General features: G+C 44.5%; 1 protein-coding gene across 1 annotated transcript; it reads right to left on the bottom strand.

Annotated features, from left to right (window-relative positions):
* Positions 1 to 894: 894 nt before the first annotated feature.
* On the bottom strand, positions 895 to 27,198 carry C18H16orf78 (chromosome 18 C16orf78 homolog). Its single transcript, XM_076916080.1, has 6 exons — positions 26,928 to 27,198; positions 23,234 to 23,338; positions 22,599 to 22,722; positions 7,416 to 7,448; positions 3,846 to 4,101; positions 895 to 1,182 (listed from the first exon to the last, which is right to left on the bottom strand). The coding sequence occupies exons 1-6, from the start codon at positions 27,072 to 27,074 to the stop codon at positions 1,035 to 1,037; spliced, it is 813 nt and encodes a 270-aa protein (XP_076772195.1). The 5' UTR covers positions 27,075 to 27,198; the 3' UTR covers positions 895 to 1,034.
* Positions 27,199 to 27,533: the final 335 nt, after the last annotated feature.

The raw sequence follows: 27,533 nt of genomic DNA, 5'->3' as shown, positions 1-27,533 counted from the left end.
ACTGTCTTGAGATTACCTGAGTGTGGGGTGCACTAGTTTTCCCCCTGGGAACTTTGTCTTGCACACAGGTCCCAGAGCTTGTGAGACAGAGCTTCTGTACAGACAGATCTAGCTCTGAAGGTGGGACCTGGGGTCTTACTAGCCCCTAAGAGGAATCCAGAAAGCCATGTAATACACCTGGTAGGCAAAGGATAAATAATCAATAAAATCTGTAAAATCTGTGCTATCATAGCCCAGCATCCGCAGTGGCAAAGATCAACCTCTCATACGTGAAGAGGTGAGAGAAGACAGAGGCAGGACAGAGATCAGGCCTGCAAGCCTCTGTCTGGAGTTCCCATGGGGGGGGGGGGGAAGAGGAGACAACCCCTCTGGCCTCTTTGAGAAAATGTTCATAGAAGGAAGGGCACATCTGGAGGTTAACTAAGAGTTGTATCAGTGAGCTATGGCTAAGCACAGTTAGGTCACAGAGGGGACCAGGACAGTGAGAGCAGTTATCACGAAGTCAGTTCTTCTAAGAGAGGACTTCAGCCACCAGCCTCAGGCCTACACACGAGGGCCAGTTCCCCATACATCAATGTCCTTCATAGGACAGTGTTATGTGTCACCAGACAGCCGTTCAACTTTTCCTCCTCTTTGAAGTTCCCCTGGGGACTTGAAGCCCCATTTTTCTTGCTCAAGAAGAATTCTTTACTAAGAAGCAATTAAAAAAAAAAAAAACAACTTTGTACTCCCTCTCCCCATTTTGGTGTTCTAGACAGGACCTCATACAATGTCCCAAGTTGGCATTGAACTTGAACCCTGATCCCTCTGCCTCCACCTGCACTGGAATACAGGCAAATACCACTGTGCCCTGCAAGCTTCCTCTAAGGGAGTTCTCTTCCCGGTTACTTCCGGGTTGATGCAAAGTAGAGCTGAGGACAGAGCTGACATCAGCTAGTGGTGATGCATTCGACTTATTCGCCTGGTGCGGTCTACAGAAGCTAGTCAGCAGGGTGCTTAGCCCCCATGGGATGAGTCTCCAGTGGGCAGAGCAGCTAGAGAGCTACGCTTAATCGCTGTCCGAATATCTTTTTTGCGTCTATCTCGGCCTCCACCATGTGAGGGTGGATGTCCACATTCATCCCTGCATCCTTGCACAGCTTGATCAAGGTCTTGATGTTATTCTTGGACAAACGCAGGTACCTTCAAGAGAAGATAGGAAGAGGTGACAAGGAGCCGTGGAACCTGACTTTCACTAAAAAAGGGATTAGTTTTGGGCTTGGTGTAGTAGCCCACACCTTTAATCCCAACATTCTGGAAAGCAGAGACAGGCAGATCTCTGTGAGTTTGAGGCTAGCCTGGTCTACATAGTAAATTCCAGGACAGCCAGAACTACATAGGGAGATCCTGTCTCAAAATCAAAAACAAAACCAGAAACAAACAAGCAAGAAAACCAAAACAAGCAAAGAAATAAAAATAAAGAAGTGGGTGTGGCAAAGGGGTTGGCTTTAAGCAGGAGGCCAGGCAAGAGACCTTGTCCTGGCTCCTCCGTGTGTGTCCTTGAAGAGGGGTACCCTGCAGGTGGCAGAGGTGCTAGGATTCATGGTGCTATAACTCTTGGAATCCAACCTGCCAGGCGTCATCCTGAGTATCACCAAAGAAAACAGGCTAAAACAGGTGCTCATTTGGGAAGTGGGGTGATCCATCCATACAGTGACAGCCAGGTACAGAGTGGGCCATCCTGTCCAGAAGACTCGGTTAGAATGGCATCAGGAAGAAAGAGGATGTGGCTAGCGTGGCATGTGGTATGTGTAAGAGGCTGGACCGTGGTGTGTTGCTCACTGCTGCAGGCAGAGGATCTGAGCCAAGGCTGGAGGCCTCAAGTGTGTATACACAGAGCCTCAGGAGCAGGCGGACGTGCCCTTCCTTAACACACACGCAGTTAAACACCAAGGCCATTGATTTAAAGTGTTTTCTAAAGCCTTGTAATTCTGCCTTCTGCTGAAGAGTGAAATTGATCCCATCTGTGCTGTGGGATCCGGGCAGAGTTTCTTATTCCACTGTCAACCTTGACCTTGGGGCCAACTTTATATTTAATTACTTCATTTATCTAGTTATATTGAGACAGAATCTCATTACGTAGCTCAGGCGACCTCAAGCACAAAATCCTCCTGCCTCAGCTCCTGAGTGCTGGGATAACAGAGTCTGTTACTCTGCTGGCTTCTTGGTCCCAGCCTTCATAGAGGGTGGATGCTACCAGCTACCTGCTCCCTGGTTATGGGTGACAAGGAAGAGCTGTGTTGCCATCACCTTGGCTTTGTGCCTGTGCCTGGTGCCTGGTGCCTGGTGCCTGGTGCCTGGTGCCTGGTGCCTGGTGCCTGGTGCCTGGTGCCTGGTGCCTGGTGCCCGTGCCTGTGGGGTCTTGGGCTCTGTACTACCTTTGTTTATGGCTCTAGTTCTCTCCACCCAGGACAGTCTGCAGGGTGGTGCAGTGGACCAGCACTTTCACATAGGCCTCCTTAAGACCCCACTGCACCATCTTCACCCTGGTCTTACGTGCCTCCCCAGGGATATCATGGATGCCATCTGTCTCAGTGCTCCTGCACTGGGCGGGAAAGAAGCCTGCACTGTGGAGCCAGGCATAATTAGAGCCACGCCTGTTGCTTGTTCTTGTAAGCAAAGTTGGTTGGGTTTTGCTTCTTATTGGCTCCATCCCTGCTTCATCTCTTAGTCTCCAGGAGCAATGGGTAGCACTGGTTAGTTTCTAGGCCCTGAGGCCAACTTTCACCTAGGATGGTTATATTGCTGCCAGCTTGGTGAGAGTGACCCTGTTACCCTCTTGCCTTGATTCCTCAGCTGAAGGTTTTTAACTTTGCCTGGCAGTTAAGGATGGCACTGGCCTTGAGTGTTTTCAGAGTGGAGACCTGGCTATGAGGTATGGATGGAGAAGAAACAAGAGGTAGGTAGGGCTGTGTCTCAATAGTGGGACACTACAAGGCTCATGTGAGGCCCCGGGTTCCATTCCAGCTGTGAGAAGAAGAGGGTAAGTTGACAACTCATGGTTGTCTTGGGAATCTAAACCCCAAACACAGCAGAAGGTCACTGGGACAGTGACACTGAAAAATGGCTACTGTAGGATCTGCTGTTTGAATACTGGGTCCATCAATCGATGACATGGTTTGGGGAGGTCTAGATAGGAGTGGTCTCAGCGGAAGAAGTGCATTATTTGGGGGGTGGGGAGACTCTGAGGAAGTCTTACTCTACTTCTAGTTTGCTTGTGTTTGAAGACATGAGCTCTCAGCTTCTTGTTCCTGCTGCTTCTGAAGTTGCTAACGTTCTTCCCTGCCACTAGGGGACTGTCCCTCTGGAACTGAAGACCCCAAGAATCTCCTTCTCATCTAAGTTGCCTTGGTGGTGGTGTTTGCACAGCAACAGAAGAGTAACCAAGATAGACACTCTTGCCCAAGCTCACCAGAGTGAGGGAACTCAGGGCAGTTTGTTTTTGTGTGTGTGTGTGTGAGAGAGAAGGGCCACAGACGACCTGTTATTTTCCTTCTGACTAATCTCTATAGCTTCTGTTGTAAAGCAGATAGAAAGTGTGAATTTCCAGAGGCAGAGCTCAAAATGGTAGCCACCTCCCCCCACCCCCCCCGCCACCTGTCCGTCCACCAGGGGAATTTTAATAGGGGTAAATATATATCTTGGTGCCTCTGGCAGTAAAGATGGCTGGGAAACCCAGGGATTTGTCCCTGTAGGAATTCTTTGCCAGCTAGAGCCAGGTAAGGCTGGGCTGTCCCTCCTCCATGGCCAGGCATGTGATCACAGCCTACTGACCAGGTCTTCCCATACACCCCCGTGGTGCTCACCGGCAGCTCAACACCTCCTCTGGCTTCAGCATCTTGGCGTTCTCCATCTTGGGCTCGATGCCCTTCTCCATGAGGCTCTTTAGCTTGCGTTCATAGTTGTTGTCAGGAGCCTTGTTTGCCCAATCTCTCAGGAGGCCTGCCCTCCGGCTGCCAAACATACTTTCCTGAAGTCCAGGATCTACGGAGCTTTGTCTTCGGAAAGCGTTTACCCGACTGTTGGTTTCCAGGGCTATAACATCCTTGATGTCTATGTCTGAAATTGGAAGATGCCTCCAGGAAGTTAGATCATGGCAGAGGTGAGAGTTGGGCAGGGAAGGGTGGCGGTAGTGTAAAGATGGAAGTAAAAGCATGAATGGACTCCTCAGAGCAGACCTGAGGTCTTGGCAAGCTTTCCTGCAGGGCTGCACTTAGCTCAGCTTTCCTTCTCCCAGCCTTCTCAACTGCCTTCCTGCTCAGCTCCCTCTTGTCCCCTTCCTTCAGTCTTTGCTGTCCTCCCTTCCCAGAGGGAGGTTATCCAAAAGGGATTAGCGCAGAAGAAGAGATCAGAAGAGGGAGAGTTGAGCTGAGATGAGAAGGGCAGTAGTTTATGGCGAGGAGACCTGTTGCAGATGGCACATGTGGATGGAGAAACAGCACATAGCTGCATAGGCAGTAAAACTGAGAAATGTCTGACAGGAGCCAAACATGAAGCCAAAGCTGAGATGCCTTTGCATTTTTTTTTTGTTAGATTCTTTGACATCAGTGGTTTTATAGGGATTGCATATCAAACATCCTGCTTTATGATTCATAACCGCAGCAAAATTACAGTTACGAAGTACCAGTGAAAATAATTTTACGGTTGGGGGGGGTGTCACTGCAGCATGAGGAACTGTATTAAAGGGTCATGCAGTATCAGGAAGGCTGAGAACCACTGCTCTCCATGTTTTACAGAACTACCAAATGGCACACTTGTCTGTCTACTCATTCCATGTCTACTTGCTGTGATAAGTGCAGAGCAAAGTCTATCCATTCAAAAATACATTGTCGATTAGAATGTCTTGAGTTTTACAAATATTTTGGAGAAAGTGAAGCATCTTCCTCCCTCATAGTATTTATAAAAACTACGTATTCTTGGCACAATGAATTTGACCATCTAAAACAGTAAGGGTGGCGGGCTGAAACCACTTCTGTTTTGATCTAGGTTTTAATTAAAATGACTTTAGCGTCCCATTACTTTGAATGAGATTGGCCAGTTTCGTTTATTTTCTTACTTTTGTTAATAAGGTCACTTCGCTTTATGGATGACTTCTTTTGTCCATTGAAACCACTGTGTGGCTTCTCCCTTAGTTGGTTACTGTGAGTACTGAGTATTCAGGGTCCCTCACCCACTAGATGCAGCCTGCTCAGTCATGGAGTGCTAGCGATTACTTCAGACCCTGGAGTGATTGATGTATTTTCATGAATTAGGTATATTTGCTAATGTATTTTTTAGTATTTCTTGTATCTATACTACTGAGTTTGTTGTAGTACTTTTTGGTATAATGCTACTTTAGAGTTATAATGGTTCGTTAAGTTAATGCCAAGGTGTCCCTGTTTACATGATCTGTAAGGCTAGAGGGACAGTTCTTCATAGGCCAGTATCAACCTGCTCTCATACAGACGGCACTCTTCACCACAGCAGAGATAAAAGACTTACAGCGTGCAAGTATTCTTAGTATCCGAGCGCATGGATTTCTTTTCCAGAAAGAATTGCATTTGGCCTCCCTGTTATTTCTTTTAACTAATCACACCATGTATCATTTACTCTCTCTCTCTCTCTCTTTTTCATAGTGAGCCTGTCTGTACTTATTACAGTATAAAAATCCAAGTTACTGCTCGTCTTGTTTGTTTTATGTAGGCAAGAACCATTACTTCTAATTTTTGTTCTTTGTGTCGGTTTCTCTGTGCCAAGAGGGTTTGAAACAAAAAAGGCTTGTTTGTATTAGTTATTTGATATGTAGGTAATTTTGCTATGTGTTTCTTAGTCTCCATTTATTTTTAGTTGAAGAGTATTTTTTTTTAACTTCATTTCTCATGAGTATGTTAGGACAAAGTAGATCTCTCTAAAATCCTTAAGTTTTAGGAAGCTGAAGAGATGTCTCGGGGTTTCAAACTCCGTATTACTCTTGCAGCGCACCCAAGTTCAGTTCCCAGCACCCATGTCTGGTGGCTCACAACCACCTGTGACTCAAGCACCAGGGATCTGATACCTTCCAGCTTCTAAAGACACATGTACACACATGCACAAAACCACACTCAGGTATGTGTGCATATATATAATATGAAAAATACAAGTAAACATTTAAAAATAAACAAAATAGTTATACTTCAAAATGAAAGCTTTTTTGTTGTTGCTGTTGTTCTGGCGAAGCATATAGGTGATGCTGATGAACAATTTAAGAGTTACACTGTGTAGATGAGAGTGTATAATAAGGTCTCTAACTGCATGACCGTGTCCTCTGACTTTCTGTTACAGGCTTTTATTTTGAAAGAGGAGTATTTGAAAGTTCCTAAGTAGTCATATTTTACAAAAAAGATTTATTTTTATTTTTTGTGTATGAATGTTTTGCTTGATGGATGTATGTGCACCGTGTGTGCACCTGGTGCCCAGGGATGCCAGAGGGTGGTGACAGACCTTCTGGAACTGAAGTTACATTTCTGAGCCACCACATGGCTGCTAGAAACTATACCCCAATCTCCTGCAAGAACAGACAATGCCCTTAACCACTGAACCATCCCTCTACCTCTAGAATATATTTTAAAAGGTTCTCCTATATTCCTTCTGTGGTCCCTATTTAGATACATTTTTGGTTGTGGCTATATAAAGTTCTTATTGATTCTTTAACATAGAAGAGTAGCTATCTCTGCTTCTTCCATGTCTCTTTCTACCTTGTGCCATCTCATCTCATTTGCATTTCCTTGTTTTATCTCAACCTTAGCCTTTGTGTGTATATATATATATATATTTTAATCATTTGGTTTTAAGGATGCAGCTGAATTTTGACTTTGAAATCCACTATTTCCTAATGGACAGAGTTGCTTTCTTTTGTGGCATTTGCTATAGACAGAGATGTATATGACTATGCATCTTTAACGTTTCCAGACTTGCAGATACCAGTCACCCTGATGAGATGTTCGTGTGTGGGGGAGGTTTATGAGTTGTGGACTTTCCGCTGTAATCTAAAGCGGCCTCCAGCATCATGCCAGATTGTTGCTTTTCTCCTCATAAGATTTTCCTCATACGCCTCCCTGCAAGCTTTAATGTTTTATAACATTCAGGAATCTTATCAGGATAACCCTATATCCTCCCATGGGTCAAGAGAGCAACCTGACTTTCCCAAGGTCTCAGATGGATACAAAGTAGCCTTAGAACACTTCACGCTCCATATAGTGTTCTGGACCGTGGCTGGTCCCTGACAAGGTGGCTGGGTTGGGTGGCCTCAGCAGTGTCTGCTTGTGTATGGTAAGGTTGGTGCTATGTTCCAGGGAGGGGCACTGTCATACTGTCCTCTGAAAATCAGGGATTTTAGAGCAACAACATATACTTTCCTGTGCTTTCTGATGTTCTTCTGGATCCAGATGCACCTACAGTGGAAGGGATAGCAACACTATTAAAGGTTACAGGAATTCAAGGGCTTTCTTGGGGGGGGAGGGTCACTCTAGCTTCACAACCGTATCATATACATTTAGCTAGTGAGCAAGCTAAAAGTCATGCACCCGAGATCCCATTTCTAATTCATGGGGAGCCCGTGGTGTGAACCCAGGGGCCTCTCCCTGAAGCCTTTCCCAACCACTCTTTTGGGAAAAAAAATGATTCCCATTTTTAGTATATAACTGAAGAGAAAAGTTGGACTTTTAGTGGGCCACATTTGGGACTCAAAGTGACCATTCATGTTGACAAAGGGTGCATATGTATGGCCATCATTCTTAGCTTTTCCCATTAGAAAGGCCACCCTTGGCCTTGAGAGCTGCAGCGTACATATAGGCACCCAAGGAGGATGGCTGCTAGAAGCCTCTTCTTGCTAGTATTTGGACTTCACCGGGCTCTCTGTCATGGAATGTGTCTCATGTTTTTCTAGGAGCTTTTTCTGACCTCTGTCCATGGTGACCATACTAAAGTTCTCTGACCTCTGTCCAGGGTGACCATACTAAAGTTCTCTGACCTCTGTCCAGGGTGACCATACTAAAGTTCTCTGACCTCTGTCCAGGGTGACCATACTGAAGTTCTCTGACCTCTGTCCAGGGCAACCATGTTTTAAATCATGCAGTGGCTAGCTATTGTATTTCAAGAAAGCTTCTCTTCTGGAAAAGTCTATCGAGATTTGCTTTCAGCAGAGACTGGATAACAGAGTGAGATTCAATGAAAACACAATGAAAAAGAAACCTGGACATTGTGAGAGACCACAGCATCGAGACTTTGGACAACAGACAGCATGAGGTGGTGAGAAGAAAGAAAAGACATAAGCCCCATAACTGTCCCAGGTTGCAGCAGGTACGTCTATTAAAGTCAACACAGGGGAGCTCCCCCAAGTTGAGTGAGAGTGGGCCATGTAGGGAAAACCAGATAGCAACAGGAAATGCCTCTATAGACTGTTGCAGACTGTTGAAAAGCTCTCTTAGCTCAGCACTGATCAGCCAGTGCAGAACAGGATGAGGCATAGTGGTAGAAGTGGTAGATTAGAACAAGAATGTACCTACATCTGGGAGAGGGAGTCTCATGTAGCCTAGGGTGGCCCCGATGCTATATAGAGGATAACCTTAGATTTCTGATCTTCCTGCCTCCACCTCTCAAGTCCTGGGACTACACTTGTGTTCCATCATGCTTGGTACTATATGATGGTTCTGGGGCTTGAACACAAGCCTTTGTGCATGTTAAGCAGGCTCCCTACCAATCGAGCCACACCCTGAAGTCTAGAAATGTCTATTTAAATGTACCATTATACTCACCAAGACATGAGCATGCTAGGGGGTGGGGGCATAGAGGATTGAAAGTGACTCAAATTGAAGTTCTAGAGATGAAAATAACAACGTTTCAAATGCAACTGTATGGGAGTAACACCAGATTGGGCATTGCAGACAAAGACAAGAGGTTTGGGGGCATAGCCACAGAGATGACACACCGTAACTCACGGAGAGAAAGAAGGCTAAAAGACAAAACTAATGACCTGAGGAACTTCATTCAATATGTGGTTAAGGTGTCTGGAAGACAGAGAAGAGAGTGAGGAACTAAGAAAATATAATAATGGCTAAAATTGTGCAATATTGATAGAAAGCAGAAACCAAGAAGCCCCCCAAACCTCAAACACAAGTATATGAGGTACAAAGCAAATGACACTGAGGCTTGTCCCTGGACAACCTCTTACAGCAATCCCTTAGAAGGATGCCTAGGAATGAGGTGTATCCAGATCCAGACGGCAGCCAGCTTCCAGCTTCCAGACTCCCACTGGCAACCCCGAGTCCGGCAGGAGAAACTGCTAGAGACCTGGGACAAGAAAGACCCTCAGCCAGGACTGCATGAATTTGAATTAAAGACCTCTTCGGATGCTCAAAAGCTGCAAGATCTTACTCTGCTTTTCAGATGTGTTAAAAGAAAAGCTCTAAGGGAAGGGAAGTGACTCCAGATGGAATTCTGGATCTACGAAAAGGAATGAAGAACACTTGGAATGCAGGCAAATGTGTGTGTGTGTGTGTGTGTGTGTGTGTGTGTGTGTGTGGTGTGTATGTGTGTGTGTGGTGTGTGTGGTGTGTGTGGTGTGTGGTGTGTGTGTGTGTGTGTGGTGTGGTGTGTATGTGTGTGGTGTGTGTGGTGTGTGTGGTGTGTGTGTATGGGGTGTATGTGTATGGGGTGTGTGTGTGGTGTGTGTGTAGTGTGTATGTGTGGTGTGTATGTGTGTGGTGTGTGTATGTGTGTATGTGTATGGGGTATGTGTGTATGGGGTGTGTGTGTGTTTATGAAATACCAATGATGCTTTGTGAACTTGTCACACGTGGAGAGCTGTGGGAGCTGGCAGCACAACACGAAGGAACAAGGAATGGAAATATCTTTTTGTAGGTCCCTTATGCTGGCAGGAAGAGGAGGAGACTGTGAGAAGTGACGTGCAGGCTCCAGCCAGTGTGTGTGTGTGTGTGTGTCAGGGTTATAGATGACAAACCAAGAAAGAGGAGACAGGAACAAAAATCACCCATGAGGCAGAAGAAAAGGGAGCAGGGAGGGACAGAATCAGATAGAAACAAATACCCGAAATGGCAGTTTGTAAACCCAGCCACGTCAGCAATACTACTGTGTTCATCTAATGCGGCATACCTTTTATAGCTTTGTTGAGGTATAATTGACAAATAATCTTGCTTGTATTTAAAGTGTATACCATGTTGATTTGATGTACTCGTGGATTGGGGGATGACTAAAGCCATCATGTTAAGGCGGCCAAGCTCAACTCTCTTAGCAAGTTCAAAGCATGTAATGCTGTGTTCCACAATAGTGCGACACGTTCAAGCGTGTGGTGCAGGGCTGCTAACTACACTATGAATCCATTGGATTAGATCTCAAGTGGGGGCGGAGAGGTCTTTGTGCTCACACAAGAATTAGAGAAACCTGGAATGCCAGGCACTGAGGGCAGTTCCATCAAGGAAGGGACATGCAAAACCTGTTGTCTACTCAGGAAGCCGCCGTGAACTGCTTTCTAGCCTGGTGACCTTTACATTATCTGTGTATCTGGAGACTTTTCCAGCATCGAATCCTCCCCCAGACCCTTATCATATTTTTTTTCCTCCATCAATCTATAGAACCTATCTTTGTGGACTTTACAGAGAGTTTTTGTCTAATCACATTTGATGGATGTTTAACTTACTTTACTCTCCAGGGAGATTTGTGTATGCTTTATTGTGCACTCGGGATTGAGTTAATTATGTGCACGATAGGTTTTTTTTTTTTTTTTTTTTTTTTTTTTTTTTTTTTTTTTTTTTTTTTTTTTTTTTTTTTTTTTTTACCAAATTGTGCTCTGCTTAAATATGCCTAAAATAAACCTTCAGCCTCCTGAAGTTTGAACCAACACCTGCTACTAAGTTGTGTTGAAACAAACTTGCGTCTTGCCTTCCTCAGCCTGTCGCTCTGCTGTCTATGAGTCTCAGGATTTTATCTTGTCCTGAATGCCTATACCTTTGACATGAATGTCCCCATTTTGACACTCGAGGCCCTCAGGAACCACCATTCTCCTATTTCTAGAAGCTTAGATCCACATACACACATGGGCTCACATAACATTTGTCTTACTCCAACCTTTCACTTAGTCTGAAGCTCTCTCAGTTCTTCTGTGTCGTTAATACAAGAGTTACTTCTTTTTCATTCCTGTCTAATATTCCATTGTGTGCACACTCATCCATCAATGCCTCTTATGCTGGTTCCGTTTTTTGGCTGCCGTGGCTAGTGCTGCCTTGAAGGCGCAAGTCCACTGATGCCCTTGGCATTCCAGGTTTTTCTCCTGGCTCTGTATCATGAGTGGGATCGTCGGATCATATGGCAATTCCTTTTTAATTTTAGAAAGAAATTTTATGTTTTCCAAAATGCTCTGCCAGCTTACAATCTCACAAACAGCATGAAGCTCTTTTCTCTTCACACTCTTGCTGATAATTTGATCTTGTTTGTCTTTTGATTCTGACCATCCTGTGAGGCATGAGGTAGTACCCTCTGCGGCTTTGGCTACTGTGTTAGGCTTCTCTAGAGGAACAGAACTTATAGAGTCTCTCTCTCTTTAATCTATATATCATATTTTTATAAATAGAAGTTATTATTCTAACAAATCTTTATAAATTGCAATGTATAAATATAATATATAATATATAAATTTGCTCATAATATAAAGTATTAAAATATAGATAAATTATAGGCATATGAAATATATTATAATATAAACATATATAATATATAAGCATATAGGTATATATGCTATATTGTATAAACATATATAAATATATACACATATATATGGGATTTATTAGAATGACTTACAGACTGTGGTCTAGCTAATACAGAAATGGTTGTCTACCAATGGAAGGTTCAAGAATCCAGTAATTCAGTCCATGAGGTTGGATATCTCAGTTGGTTTTCAATATACTTCAAAATCCCGAAGAAATGCTTCTAATGCTAATGGATGGATTTGCTAGCAAACCTGAGAGCAAACAGGCAAAGGCCAAAAGCTTCCTTCTTCTGTGCCCTTTATATCTGCTCCTAGCGGAAGGTGTGACCCAGATTAAAGGTGGATCTTCTCACCCCAAAAGATCTGTATTAAAAGTATGTCTTCTCACCTCAAAGATCCACATTAGAAGTGGGCCTTCCAGCTTCAAATGATGTAAGAAAAAAAAGCCCTCATAGGTGTGCCCAGCCATTTCAATTGTAGTTAATTCCAGATGTAGTCATACTGACAACCAAGAACAGCCATCCCAGCTCTTGATAGGTATGAGGTGATGTTCTTGGTGGATTTGGCTTGCCTTCCCTGATGACTAATGGTTCTGAGCCAGCTCTTAGGAGCTTGATGTATATCTATATCTACATATCATCTCTGGGAAAACATTGTTTGCTGATTATTTACCTATATTTAGAAACATTTTGACTTTCGTTGTTGTCCCTGAGCTCACTGTCATTGTGTAAATACCTGAGAAAATTAATGGAAAAAGAATTCACTTTTTGGTGAACGGATTCAGTCAGTCTATGGTTCCACTGTTTCTGGGCCTGTGGTGAAGCAGAATATCATGGCAGAGGGTATGGTTGAGTGGGCCATTTTTCTTATAGTAGATGGAGAGTGGGTTAGAGTATCCCTGGAGAGCAGAGGAGACCTTCCCAGTGCTTGCCCAAACAAACTACACTATCTAGACTCCACCTCCTGTTTTCCAATACTGCCCGACAATGCCTGTGTGAGGAGTCATCACTGAGTCAGCCTAGAGACAGAGCCAGTGGTCCCAGGGCCCGGTCACCTCTGATGACTGGCTCCAACAGCTAGGACCAAGCCTTCAGCACATGAGTCTTTAGGGGTCTCTGTCCCCAAACCACAGCAGATATCAACTTTTCCCTGGCAGGCAGGGTGCTAACACTCCCTTCTTCCTGGCGTTTTTTACTTTTGCAAATTCAGTTAGCTGCACAAATGTCTTTTATTTTGACATGGTCCTTTGGTTTATATTTTGCATTCATTATCTGTGGTGTGTGTGTGTGTGTGTGTGTGTGTGTGTGTGATATCATAAAGTCATTGTGAAGACCAACATGAAAGAGTTTCTCCCTGTGTTTATTACAAAAGTTTGATACGTTTCAGGTCTCACAGTTCAATCTTCAACCTACTGAATTTTTTGCTTTTGAGTTTTAAGAGTTCTGAGTGGCATAGGACACACTCCTTTGTGTGTGTTTCTCCATTTCCATGGTATCACTCACTGCATAGATTATTCTCCTTCATATGTTCTTGGCACCCTTGTCAAGTATTAGCTGACCGTATGTGTGGGATTATTCCTAGGCTGTGTGCTATTGACCTGATGTCTTTGCTTTTAACCTGATGTCACACTGCTTTGATTACTGCAGCTTTAGAGAATAGTTAGAGATCAGGAAATCTGGTGCCTCTGGCTTTTTTCTTCTTACTATTTCTTTTTCTTTTTTTTTGTGAAAACGCAGTAGAAGTTTTGACAGATCTTACATTGACTCTGTAGACTATGTTGGGTAGTGTAGGAAATCTGAGAGGAGTTTTCCAATCTGTGAACCAAGGTCCCTTGTCATTTATTTGTGGCTTCAGTACTTTCCTATGTTTTCAAAGCATCTGTCTCTTATCCTCTAAATATTTTATTGTTTAGATGCCAGTATAAATGTTAGTCTTGGAAACTTTTTTTTCAGGGGCTGGGGAGATGGCTCAGTAGGTAAGAGTTCTTGTTTGGTTCCCAGCACCCACATCAGGAGGCTTACAACTGCCTGTAACATCAACTCCAGGGAGTCTCACGCCCTCTTTTGGCCTCTCTGGGCACCACACACATACAGGCACCACACACACACACACACACACACACACACACACACACACAAATAAAAATAAAATCATAAAAATTTCCTTTTCAGCATTTGTTAAGAAATGCAGTAATTACCATATTAAGCTAAATAAGCCAGTATGATAGTGTTTTCTCTCATGTGGATGCTAAACTGGTGTGTGTGTGTGTGTGTATGTAAATTCATTTATGTTTAACCAAGAATGAAAGTAGATGTGAAAGTATCTAGAAAAAGAAAGACTAGCAAGAAAAGGGTGAATGAGGTCGAATGCATGACACAGTTGACAGTGTGTTAGGAAACCCATTGCTGTGGGTGATGGATGCATGCCAGTAAAACAGAAATAAAATCAATTCTATTCTTTGTAACTTTAATTTCCTCTTTAATTCTGTTGTGTTTTGTTTGTTTTTGAAGTCTTTAGAGCTTTGGGACTATGACATCTGAAAACAGATGATTTTATTTCATCCTTTCTGGTTTCGGTCTCCCGTTTTCTTTTTCTCTTCTAATTGCTCTGGCCAGGGTGTCCAGTGTCATGGTGAACAGAAAGGGCTAGTGGGCACCCTTGCCTACTTCCTCGTCTCGGAGTTTCACAGTGAGTGTGATGTCAGCTGTTGGCTTGTCATGTGTGGTCTCTGCTCTGGTGAGGTGAATTTCCTGTGATTTGTTGAGCCTGTATCATGAAATGATGTTGAATCTCAACAAAAAACTTTTGACCTGATTTCTGTTCTTGGTTCTGCTAGTGCAGCACACTCTGTGTGTGGATTTTCATGTGTTGAGCATCCTTCCATGTTGGGGGTGGGGTGGGTAACTTGTGCTTGGTCGTTGTGGCACAGTCATTCTAGTGAGGTGCTAAATTCAGCTGCTACCATGGGTACTGACCTGTGAGGTTCTTTTTCCTGCCGTCTTTCTACATCTGACTTTGGTATCAGGAAATGGGCTTTGGTATTGTAAATAGGCTTGAAAATATTCTCTGTTCTTCTGTGGCTTAGAAAAGCTTAAGAAGGATTAGTATTGATTCTCATTTAAACCTTTGGTAGGGCTCCCCATGAAGCCATCAGGTCCTGGGCTTTTAATTGATAGGTTTTCATTATTGATTATTGATTCAATCTCCTTTCTATTGGTTTGATTCCTTATAATTCAGTTTTGACAGATTTGATTTTTCTAGAGGTGTCTTTCAGGCAGTGACTTACTGCTATGTAGTCAGTTATAACAGTTCCTCACATAATTTGCTCTTCTGTGTTCTGTGGCATCTGCAATGTAGACTTTTTATTTACAAAGTTACCTCTTTTTTTTTTTTTTTTTTTTTTTTTGGTCAGTCTAGTTATTTATCAATTGGTCACCTCTTTGAAACACCAACTGTTAGTTTCATTGGCCATTTTATTATGGGAGAGTTTACTTAATAATAATTACCTTTGTTATTTACTTTATTCTGTTAACATGAGTTTAGAGGTTTTTGTTTTTTTTTTTAATAATTTTTATTTACTTGCAATTTACTATTTCTGCCGGACAGAGCCTGTAGTTATAGACATCATGACTTTTGGATTTAAGTACTTTTGGACTTCTGGGCTATCCTGGTTGTTCAGAAGAATGCTATTTACCATTTTCCTCTGAGTCTGGTTGAATGCAGAGGAGACATGTCCATGAATCCGAGGCCTAATGTGTGCTCTACCCTGGAAAGTGCCCATTCTGCTTGAGAAGCATGCGCAGCTGCTGCTGTCAGACAGACAGACGCTCTGTGTGCATCTGTTAGGTCCAGTGGTTTTGTGTTTTTCCAATCTGCTGTTTCCCCGATTGATTTTCTGTCCAGATGATATATCATTTCCCCCTCTAGGTTATTGAATCTGCTACTATTATTGCCTTGCTATTTATTTCTGCTTTCAGTGGCGTTAACATTTGTTTTATCTATTCAGGTGATCCAAGGTTGGGTGCACAGATATTTACAACTGTTGGGTCTTCCGATGAATTGACCGCTTCACTGTTATGTAATAACCTTCATGGTCTATTTCATCTGGTGCCAGTCCAGCCACCTCCTGCCTTTTCCGCTTACACAGAGTGTCTTTCTTCCAGCCCTTTACTTTCAGCCCATGTGTGTTTTTAAAAGTTCAAAAGAGTCTCTGTGGTCCGCACAGCTCGATTTTTTAAAAGCTTTCTAGCTATTCTATTTGGATTAGCAAATGCTGTAGTTTACATGTACTCCTCAAATGCACACGCTGGAAACTTGATTCTCGATTGAGATTGAGTGGTGTTGGGCAAGTGGGTCTTCGAAGAGCTGCCTGATTAATCTTGTCAGGAGAGCATGCTGTCATGTAGCGAGTCCATTCTCCACACTTCCTTTCCTGAACATACCAGCTGCCCTTCAACTATTTATGATACAGGACAAGAGTCCTTGGCAGGTGCTGCCGCCAGCATATCCTTAGGCCTTGTATCCTCCAAGGGGAGGTAAATAAGCCTTTCTCTTTGTCCTGCACAGTATTGTTACAGCAACAGCAATGGGTTGGGGGGACTTTCCTTTTATGTTTAAAGACAAGGATTTACTCTTGCTACTTTGTCTCCAAGGGCCTGCACTCCTTTAGTTTCTTCCCCCACCCCCATCCTCCCTTGTGTGTTTATGACATCTTGCAGTGCTATTTTGACCCCTTTCTCTTGCACATCTACTACAGGTTGTTCTTCCGTGGCTACCATGAGGCTTACTCGAATCATGTGACAGTTACAACATCCTATTTTAAGCTCTTATCAGTTAGCCTTGATGGCATAGAAATGGCTTCTGTTTGTGGTGCTGGGCATTGAACTTTGGCCTCCTGTACTAGACAAGGACTCTACCACTGAACTACCACCTCCCAAGCCCACAATTTAAAATTTTTAATCTTGCGTATTAATTAGCAAAGCAGTATAGTTATAGTTTTTCCTAAATATATTGAAATTTGTTAACCTTGTGGCGAAAGTAATAACCCCAGTTCATAATTATAAATAGCTCTTAAAGTCTGCTAGTGGACATACAAGATAACAAATATATGACTCACAATGCACACTCACAATAATTTGGTAAGTTCCATGGTTAGTGTAAATGTGTACCAATATTATGTAATCAATTATAAAAGACAAAAAATTAAAAACCTTTGCCCTTACTAGATACATCTCAGAGTTATAGCTTTGAAGGTGTTTGATTTTCGGGATACAGACATGTCGAGTAGTTAGAGCACATGCTGTTCTTGCAGAGGACCTGGGTTTGGTCCCTGGAACCCACAATCAGGTGGCTCACACGTATCTGTAATGCCAGCTCCAGGGGAATCTAACACTGGCCTCTCAGGCACTTCTACTCATGGGTGCACACCCACATACAGACTACACACCACACAAGTGTGCATGATTAAATCTAAGAGACGTGTTTACCTTTGGATATGATTTACATAGAACCATTATATTACATTAAAAGCGTAACAATGCCACAGAATTCTGAGTTTGACCATAGTTACCGTTACCAGGGAGACTGTTGCATCCATTCGTTTGTATGCTGTTAATACATACCCTCTTTGTTCTGTTGCGAAATGCTCTATTGGTAATACAGACGAACTCCCTCCAATTTTGAGTGTTTGAGAAAATACCGACTGCCCCCATGCCCTTTTCTCTGAGTTAGGGTCTCCATGTAGTCTAGGCTGGCCTTGACTTGTGACTTTGCAAGTACAGCCCCTGAGCGCTGGGGCTACAGGCATGTGCCATCATGTTTGCTTGTCTCTTCCATGTCTAAAGCACAGCTTTCTCTTGGATTAGTATTTTGGGGTATCAGGTGTCCCTGACTTCAAAATGTTGAATATGTCATTTACCAGTGTCCTGATCTACAGCATTTCCATTTAGAAATTCAGTCTTCTGGAAGCTCACTGTGTGTGAAAAGTTACTTTTCTGTTGCTTTCAAGCTGTTGCTTCCTTCTTCTTCTTCTTCTTCTTCTTCTTCTTCTTCTTCTTCTTCTTCTTCTTCTTCTTCTTCTTCTTCTTCTTCTTCTTCTTCTTCTCCTTCTCCTCCTCCTCCTCCTCCTCCTCCTCCTCCTCCTCCTCCTCCTCCTCCTCCTCCTCCTTCTTCTTCTTCTTCTTCTTTTGCTTACACTTGGAATTTAATGTCTCTTAGTATAGATGTTTTGGGGCCTCATGAATCTGGAAGATTTTCCTCTCTCCTCTCAAGTTTTGGAAGTTTTCATTCATTCATTCGTTCATTTACAAACAGGGTGTCTTCAGGCCTTGACTAGCCTGAAACTTACTCTGTAGACTAGGCTGGCCTCAGGCTCACAGAGACCCACCTACAGAGGGTTCCTATAGCTGGTGAGTATAGGGATTAGAGGCGCACATCACCGTGACCATGCCTGGGTCATTTACTCCTTAGATGGTCTTCATCTGCTCTTCTGGTTTTTGGACAACCACAATGCATGTATTATTTTATTTTCTTGAATTTCATTTTTCCCTCTCGCTAGATCATATCAAAAGTGTCTTTGAATTGAGGTGTGTTCTATTTCACCGGCTATGATGTTAAAATGCTCCATTGCTGGCCTCATTTTAGAATTCTCAGACTTCAAGATTTCTGTTTTTTTTTTTTTTTTAAGTGATGCTGGTTTTTCCCTGCACTTCTCATTTTATTTAAACATGCTTTTCCTAATTTCATTTTGTTGCCTGTTTTATCTTTTAGTCTCCTGTTTTTTAAATTGAGAATAATTATATTTGTACAATGTATTCTGATCACGTTTTCCTCTCCCTTATCTTAGACCCATTCCAGATCCCCCTCACCCATCCAACTGTGTCTTCTCTCTCTCCTCCCTCTTTCCCTCTTTCTTTCCTTTCTTCCTCCCTCCCTCTCTCTCTCCTTCTCCCTTTCTAGAAATCAAACAAGCAAAACCAACCAACCAAAAAACCCAGAATTGAAAAAAACAAAACAAAGACCACAAGAAGTGCACATGCGTGTACGAGTGTGCACATACCCCGCCCCCAACAGACACACCACCACCACCACCATCACCACCAACACTCAAATAGAACCCATAAAAACATAGGAGCAGAAATTATAATATGCAAAAGCAAAAGAGCAGGAAGGTGGTAAATTCCGAGACAAAGCAACAGATATAAGACAACAAACAAACACCCCCCTCCAAACCCTTGTAAGAATACCACTGAGTTCATTTTGTGTTGGCGATCTATTGCTGGGCATGGAGTTTTCCTAAGTGTGGTCTATGTCCCAGTAAGACTTCACTGGAGGCAACTCCCTTTTCTTTTGCGAGTGGTTGTCAGTTGGAGATGGCTTCTTGGTAAGGGATGAGACCTCATGTCATGTCCACCTTCCCTCTCAGCACTGAGATTTTATCTCGATTGGACCTGTTCAGGCCCTGTGTGTTCTGCCACAACCCCTGTGTTGGATCTGCTGTGTTTAGAAGGCCTTGTTTCCTTGGTGTCCTCCATCCCTTCTGGCTCTTACAATCTTTCACCTCCTCTTCCATGAAGCTCCCTGATCCCTGAGGAGAGGAATTTGATGGAGATATCCCATTTAGGATTGAGTGCTCCCAGGCTCTTTTGAAACATTGTCCAGTTGTGAGTCTTTGTATTAGTTCTCATCTTCTGGAGGATACATCTCTGATGAGGGTTACCTTATAGTTCATTAAGCTTTAAGATTGTTCTGAATTATTTTTCAGTCAGTTCACTGATCTTCAATTCCTTTGTGGTAATTTACCCATCCTATGAGTTTTCTTATTTTCTGTGGCAACACTGTGAAGAAAACTACATTAAACACAAACACACAAATTAGGAAGGTAAATGTGGCAGCCATTGAAGCCAGAGCTGCAAGAGGATGGCTGAGTGGAGGAGTAAGGGCCAATTAAAAGAACAGTGGGGAAGGAAAAGGGAAGATGAACGGATGAAGGCATGAAGACGGGAGAAGCATCAGACCAGGCCATGGAGGTTGAAGGAGAAGGATATCAAGAAGCATGGCTTTCTTTCTGCTTCTGCAATTGCACTGTCGTCCTCTGAGGTGGGCAAAGCTTGTTGAGCCTGTATAGTTCAGAGTGGCATTGGGAGTTAGGTAAGTAACTGCATCCCTGCTCTGAGGCTGCCTGCTCTCCATCTTGTCTCCCAGTTCAGATCCTGCCTGCTTGTCTGAGGTAGCTTGCAAGACTGCACAGGAATGTGTCCCTACTGTGGCTAAGCTCAGCCTGACTCAGTCCTGGGTGCCAAATGTGGACAGGTGCAGGTGCTTCTTTGATGCCTCTGAACACACCTGCTCAGCGTGTTTGCTTAGACCCCTTGACTGCCCTCCGGTGGCTATGGGATGTTTCACATCAAAAGCAGCAAGACTTCCCGGTTCTCAGACATGGTGAATCGGTCTTAGGTGGTGAGGAAGAGGGTAAGAGGCCAACAGTGGACGAAACTGCCTGCAAGTCAGCCTTCACGTCTGTGTCTTGTACAGTGAGCTGAAAACCATTACTCCACTGCCAGGAGGTTCAATTAGGGAGGAGAAAAATTTTCTTTAGGAAAATATCTTGATCGCTTTAGAAATGAGACAGAAGAAACAAAGTCAGATTAAGTAAAAAGCCAGTGGCACTGCATGAAGTGGAGAGTGCAGAGTCAGAGGCAAGGACGGAGGAAGAGAAGGAGGAGAGCCTCCGAGACTCAGACTGAGGAAGGATTCTTAAGCTGGCTTTTGCTCTCTCCTGCAAGCAGAGCTGGCAACAATGAATCCCAGGACTTCCAGTTGTCTAACTCTAAACTCAGCCTGGAACTTTCAGAAAACCCCAGGAAGCTTTCCCTACTGACAAGTGCAGCCAAGAAAATCTTTGTGGGGCTAGGAGACAAAGGACTCTGAAGAATGAAAGTGGGGTCTCACGATCGGCCTCTGATTTGTTAGCGATGTACCTCTGTGATGTGGATTCTTCCCCTCTGCTGCCCCTGAAAGTCTCAGTAAAGTCTGCTCACACACAAAGACTTCCTCCGAGGAGTCTGGGCAGAAATCACAATGGCAGGGCTTCAGGAAGCAGAGGAAGAGGTGAGGTTCTGCTGGAAGCAAGATCTAAGAAAGCTCGGGAACCCAACGGGGCCAGCTTGGCAATAACGGGAGCCGCAGAGCCCAACTGGAGTCCGAAACTTCCCTCCCATCTTGATTTTATTTCTAATTAAGAATATATATAGCTTTATATAATAAGAACAGTTAGAATAGGTTCAAAGAAAACAAACAGGGCTTCTACTACCCGCTCACTCACTTTTCCTGAGAGAAAGTATCTCATAACTGTAGTGATTTCTTTTAGAATTTTAGAATTTTGGCTTCTTTAAAAAAGCAGAGAAATGCTGTAATTTTAACCCCGGGTATAGGGACGTGGGCTGCTCTGGACCGTCCACAGCGGCTACGGTTTGCCTCGTGCTCTAGCCGAAGTGGAGCTTTGCCAGCTCCAGATAGTTTCTGCAATTATGTGACATTTGGAATCCTGGGAACTTTTCAGAGAGTACATGAATGGTCAGATCTCAGAGGCAGAGGAGGTGGTGACCGATGGTAGTTTAGGGAGGTTGGCTGTGGTTTGTTAGCAGCCATGTCAAAGAAGAAACAGAAAGAAATCAAGATTCAGGGTCTCTCTCTCTCTCTCTCTCTCTCTCTCTCTCTCTCTCTCTCTCCCCCCACCCCCACACCACACACCCACACACACTATCCCTTCTTTCCTATGTAGTGTTGTTGGGGGAAGAAACCAGGGGCATAAAGCCCGGAAAAAGAAGAAACCACAAAGTAGCCAAAATCATCTCCATATAACCAGAGCACATTTACCAAAAGCGAGGGATCTATGGCTGACCATTTGCATAGCTTCTTTGGATTGGGTGAGTGTCCCTGCTAACGTGCTGTTGTGGGTTCAATCCAGTGTCCCACAATGCTTTTAGCACTGCAGCCCTCAGAGAGATCCTCTGTCACACTGAACTGTGACAGACCGGAGGCTTTGGTTTGCTTACCACGGCTTTGGTGTACTTAATGAAAAGCTGAGGAGGGGATTTCTTTTGGGACACGAGGGAAACAGCTTAGTGACCCCTGCTTCAAGTTCCCACCAACTTTCTACATGGGCAAGTAGAAATTTCCAAAAACTTAATGTATCTGTTTCCCAGCCCTCTGGCCACCACCTTCCTGGAATTTCCTGTGTCAGGCTGGTGATTGACTGGCCTCCATCACTGCAGCCTCACAGCCTCAATACAGAGAAAGTAGAGTTACTACATCATTCTATATGTGCCTAATCTAGACTCAGAGCTGAGAGCACGGCCAGGATGATACAGTTGAGTTGGTTATGGTGGTGGAGCAGGGCTGTAACACAGGCCTATCCCTCTCTAGGAATGCCTACCACTTGACAGAGGTCAGGTTACCAGATTGGCGCCTTCTGTAGTAGACATCGCCATGGTGTTTAAGTTAGAAAATTTGGAACTCACGAAGGCAGTGTCACCGAAATAGTTCAGGAACAGCTACCACACTGTGCTGGATTCCTGACAATACCTGTGGATAAGTAGAGCCCAGCAACCACTCCCCTCCTATCCACAGCACGCCCAGAAGGTCAAAGCATCCTGGGTGATTCCCTAAGAGCCCTGAATGCTGGCTTCTGGCTCCTATGTACACAGGTTGGATTGGCATGCATGCTGCAGCTCTTCCGTTCTCTCTTAGAAACTGGACAAGGGAGGTCAGTTCTGGTATCCCAGGGCCAGCAGGTATCCCAGGGCCCGCGTACTTTCCTTACCAGACTTCTTACTGACGTCCCTGCTGAAGCTGCTAGGGATCATGCTCAGACGCTTGCTCCTTTTATCTGTTTCAGTCCCCTTGCGGTAAATGCTGGATTCCTTCTTGACAACACGGATGTGGCTCTTAGAAAGCAGGGGGAAGTTACGCTCTGCTTATAGACGTTATGCTTGCTCAGCACCCTCTAAACCCAAACCGAGAGATTCCCACAGCTTGCTGGAGGACCTGGCCTGAGCCCAGCAAGAGTTTAAGGGGACAGAGGTGTCCTCCATGCTGGCTCTTTGTCTGGTAAAGGTGCATGCAGCCTATCCTTGCAGGCAGATTTGGGATACCCTCTAGGTATAAGGATGAGTGTCCCCGTGGCTCTCAGGGCCCTGGCATCATGGAGTGGAGAGGGATGTGGGTGGAGGAATGTGAGACACTTGTCCTTAACTGGACTTCAGGAAAGAAGGGTTGATGGTGAGGCTGCAAGGAGTGTGTGTGTGTGTGTGTGTGTGTGTGTGTGTGCGCGCACGCGTGCAGAAGACTCATCTCTTGGGGTGTCATGGGGCAGAGAGGTATCTTGGGGTCTTCATAAATCATGTGGCAGACACCACAGCAGAGGAGCAGCTGTAGGGGAGGCGGAGAGGTGGTTACCTTGTTGAAGGTCACTTTGCGGCTGCCTTTGTCTGGCTTCTTCTTAGAGCCTACGCTTTTCTTTCCTACCTTCTCTTCTGCACCCTTTTTCTCTTCCTTCTTTTTCTGAAAAGGCAGGATAAAGGGCTCTGCAGCCATCCTGTGAGGGTTCTACCCACTTTTTCTAAATAGGAGGACATACCTGGCAAGTGGGAAACCAAGTCTTAATACCAATACTCTAGAGCCCTTCACTGTCCCTTGGCCTCTGGACCACCCTGGCATCTACCCCTGGTATCTGTGACAAGACTCCAGCTCCCTGCTCCTGCTAACAGATATTTTTGGTGTGTTTGTGGTGTGTGTGTATGCAGATACTTGCTAATGATCGTAAATGTGGAAGGCCACAGAAGTTGACATCCATCTTCAAATTCTTCTTAATCTTATTTTTTAAGACAGAGTTTCTCACTGAGCATGGAATTCAACATTTAGGCTAGGTTGGCTGGCCAGCAACTCCCCAGAATCTTTGTTTCCAGTCCCCTGTGCTAAGATTTAAAGGGGGTCACCATGTCTGGCTTTTTATATGGATGGATTCTGAGATCTGCTCTTGAACGTTGTCTGTGACCTGTGATGGCTTTGCTGATCTCTAGCGGGAACAGAGAGGAAAGTTCTTGGGGTTCTCCAAGTTTTTATGGACAAAGAGCTTCACAGAGCACATTTAGGATAACACCGCCTTGGAAGTAGCCTGTTCAGCCTTATCAAGGTGGAGAGAGGATGCTGAACCATTGTGGGAAAGATCAGGTTGAGCAGCTTCGGATTATGCCACTTGTGGTTTCCAGGGTTGGATGGCCCAGGTTTTCAGTTCCAGGTCACTTTGCCCTGTCACTTGCTTAGTGGCTGCACTACCCTGGGCAAATGCCTGCTCTCTCTCTCTGGTTCAGTTTAGGGTCCATGAACAATAACTGCTCTCTGGATGTGACATGAAGACCCTGAGAGGGCTGTGGGCTGATTGCTGAGCTGGCAAGGAGCAACGCAGAAAATCTAGGGTTTATCTGTTTTAATTTGTTTTCTATGGTTTTCACAAAACTCCATGACTGAAAGCAACTTGGGAGGAGAGGGTGATCTGTTTTATATGTCCTGATCACAGTCCACCATGAAGGGAAGTCAGGGCAGAAACTCAAGCAGAAATCTAGAGACGGGAAGTGCTGTAGAGGCCATGGAGGAATGCTGCTTATTGGTTTGCTTTCCATTGCCTGCTCAGCCTGCTTTCTTAGAGCATCCAGAATCTTAATGCCTAGGGCTGGCAACTGCCCACAGTGAGCTGGGCCGTCCCACCACAATCAATCAATAAAATGTCCTGCATACTTGCCTAACGGGCTAGTCTGATGGAGGCATTTTATCAGTTGAAATTGCCTCTACCCAGATGATCCTAACTTGTTTCAAACTGACAGAAAAACTACCCGGCACAGTATTTAAGGCCAGGAGTCATAAAGCTGCCTTCCAAGGAGGGCAGCTGGTTCATGTCAGCATGGTTTTGTATGGCTTAGTGGAAAAAGGAGTTAGAGTTTGGGCCAAGGCTGGATTTGCAGGTGGAATAAGGGATAGGGTATTTCCTCGTCCAGGGTGCTCTCCAACACTCAAGAACCCATGTCCCCACAGGGACACTCAGAACAGTTCTGTTACAGTCAGTTTGGGGGATTGCTGGGATGTGATGTGGTAGAGCCTTAGACCCAAGCAACGTGCAGAAGAAAGCAATTCAAGGTCCTCTGTGACCGAGATAATTCTGGATCTCAAGGGCTCGTCAGCCCAAGTGCCTGTGGTGCCAGCAGCATGATGAGGAGTCTGGAAGGGAATTGTGCTGTTCAGTCAGGACCGTCAGTTTGACGGGACCAAGAGTCACCTAGGAGGTTAGCAGAGCACATCTCTGTGTGTGTCTGTGATGTTTCCAGAGACAATCAGATCCTAAGGGATCTGACCCAGTCAAGATTCATCTCTTGATGAATTCACAACATGAAGATTGAGCAGTGGGGAGAGTGGGGGTTAGGGCCCACTGGGAGGAGTAGGTTCCAGGGGGTATGTAGTAAGGGCAATATCCTACCCTTCCCTTTCTGGTATTTTCTCTTCTTTCTGCTGTCATGATGTGAACTGCTCTTCTTCACTGCACACTCCCCACTATGTTAGGTGTTGCCACAGTGCTCAGGGAGTCACCTAATTAGGGGCAAAGTCAGGGTTGCAGGCCTGACCCAGTGAAAGAGGAATGGAGAACCAAGGATCTCCTCCCATGAAAGACCTGTCACCCTTCTTCAGAAATCTAGATGCTTCGGGGGCCCACGGTGAGGGATGGAGATTTGTGTTTTAAATGTAAATTTGTTTCCTCTCTAGTTTCAAATTATTTATACTGAAGCCATGTGCAAGGCAAAGCCGCTGAAACGCTAAAATATAATCTCTCTGAAAGGAGGTGGAGACCTATTAACCTTGAAAAAAGAGAGTTCCAGAGACTGATACTGAATTTTAAGAGATCCAGAAGCCAGCCCTCCACCACCCTCAAGCCCAGATGATGGTACAGGCAGGCTATCAGAGGTTCTTCTAGCTGTATGAGAGGAGTAGAGAGATGAGCAGGCAAGCATCTGCTGAAAGCAGAGCATGGACTGCAGAGAGGTCGGAGGGAACGGTAACAAAGCTCGGACATGGAAACGGACTAAATCTGAATTTGAGAGATTGCCCTGTGCTTTCCTAAGGCTGTGACCTTTGTTGATGGAGTTTCCTTGTTTTTCAGCTGTGGGTAATCATCACCCTTGGCCATACAGCCTGCCTAGGAGAAGTGCATGGCAGCACAGAGTAGCTACAGGATGACTGCCATTCTTAGTCATGTCATCATCACGGACAAGCTCTAGAACTGTAGGCTCTAGGATCAGAGCATCCTTTCTGGCTGGGAGATGTTGTCTCTGAGTATCTTCTGAAGAGGGTCCTACCTTCCATAGGCCTGGCTTGATTTTCATAGATGATGGGGCCAGGGGACCTAATCTCTGGAGAAAACAAAGGCAAATTTGATATCTAAGATTCCTGGAAAAAGATGATCAGGCTGGTGAGAGCAGTCCCTGAGGTGGGGGAAGAGGGAGGTATATACTAGTAGGAGTCTCAGTGTGGCAACAGTAGTAGGAATGAATGATCTATCCCAGAAAAGGGAAGGTCTGGAGACAGTAGAAGGGCTCCTGTCCCTACATGGAGAACCCATAAGCGAATGCCCATGACTGTTTCCAAATCTGAGAGATATTAGCAATGTCCACAGCCTGATCTAACTTTAGAGACTTCCTTCTCACTACAGACTCTGACTCAACTGCTTTCTAGAGTGTCTACTTCAGATCACTTGTATTTGAGCAACCTCTTTCCCTCTGAAATATAAATTTGTTATCCTCATCCTACACTTTTTCTATAGAGAAACATCTTTCTCAAGGACCAGGAGCCATCCTCTAAAATACGGTCACTAGTAAAGATTGTAATCCTGTTGTTGAAAAGATAGGAGGAGCCCAATCATAATAACTGCCATCAGGAAACAAGGACAGCCTATCTATGGTGACCCATCTCTCCTCTAGGACTTGCCCACTAGCTTACTCCAGGATTTAAAAAATGATCCCCCTTTGTTTGGAGGTGTTGAATTCCAATTCTCTTTCCTGTTAATAATTTTGCATAGTCTTCCAGCAAAGTCTTCCATTGTACTCACCTGAAGGGCACGCTTCTTGCCCTGTCTCCGCTCCAGCCATTCCAGCACCCGGGTAAGATCAGACATTCGTCTCTCCTCTGCTGTCCTCCAGAAGGATTTCCTCTCAGTGGGCATCAGATTCTCGGTGTCTTCTACTCTTTCTGTCATGTTGATATCTCAGATGTCCCCTAGAGCAGTCTGTCACTCTTTTCTCTGAATCCCTGGGTTGGTTGATATGGGGGACTCAGAGGCAGGATGTGGCCTCTGGATGTAATGACAAAGGACAGAGGCAGGAAGCAAAGGGCTATTGGCAGTAAGGATATAGAACGTCTAGAGAGTGATTGTGAGGTCACTGTTGACTTAGCAACTGGCCCCTAGGTCAGGGGTCAGAGTGGAGGTAGAATATAAGCTACCTCCATGAGATGATATCCTATCTCTGGCTTCCTGTTTCCCTTGAATTCTATAGTCTCTCTGTTCAAGTTCTGTGAGATTTTTCCTGAGGCTATGTAACACAAATGTTTATTCACCCAAGAGAAGGAACCAATGACAGACCAAAATAACAATTGTACCAAAGTTTAAATTAGCTAGCCCATGAGTTGATTTAGGTGTATGGCAGAAGACTTTCTT

Source organism: Arvicanthis niloticus, chromosome 18, assembly GCF_011762505.2.
Source record: "Arvicanthis niloticus isolate mArvNil1 chromosome 18, mArvNil1.pat.X, whole genome shotgun sequence".
Lineage (NCBI taxonomy): Eukaryota > Metazoa > Chordata > Mammalia > Rodentia > Muridae > Arvicanthis > Arvicanthis niloticus.
This window is presented reverse-complemented; position numbering and strand designations above follow the sequence as displayed.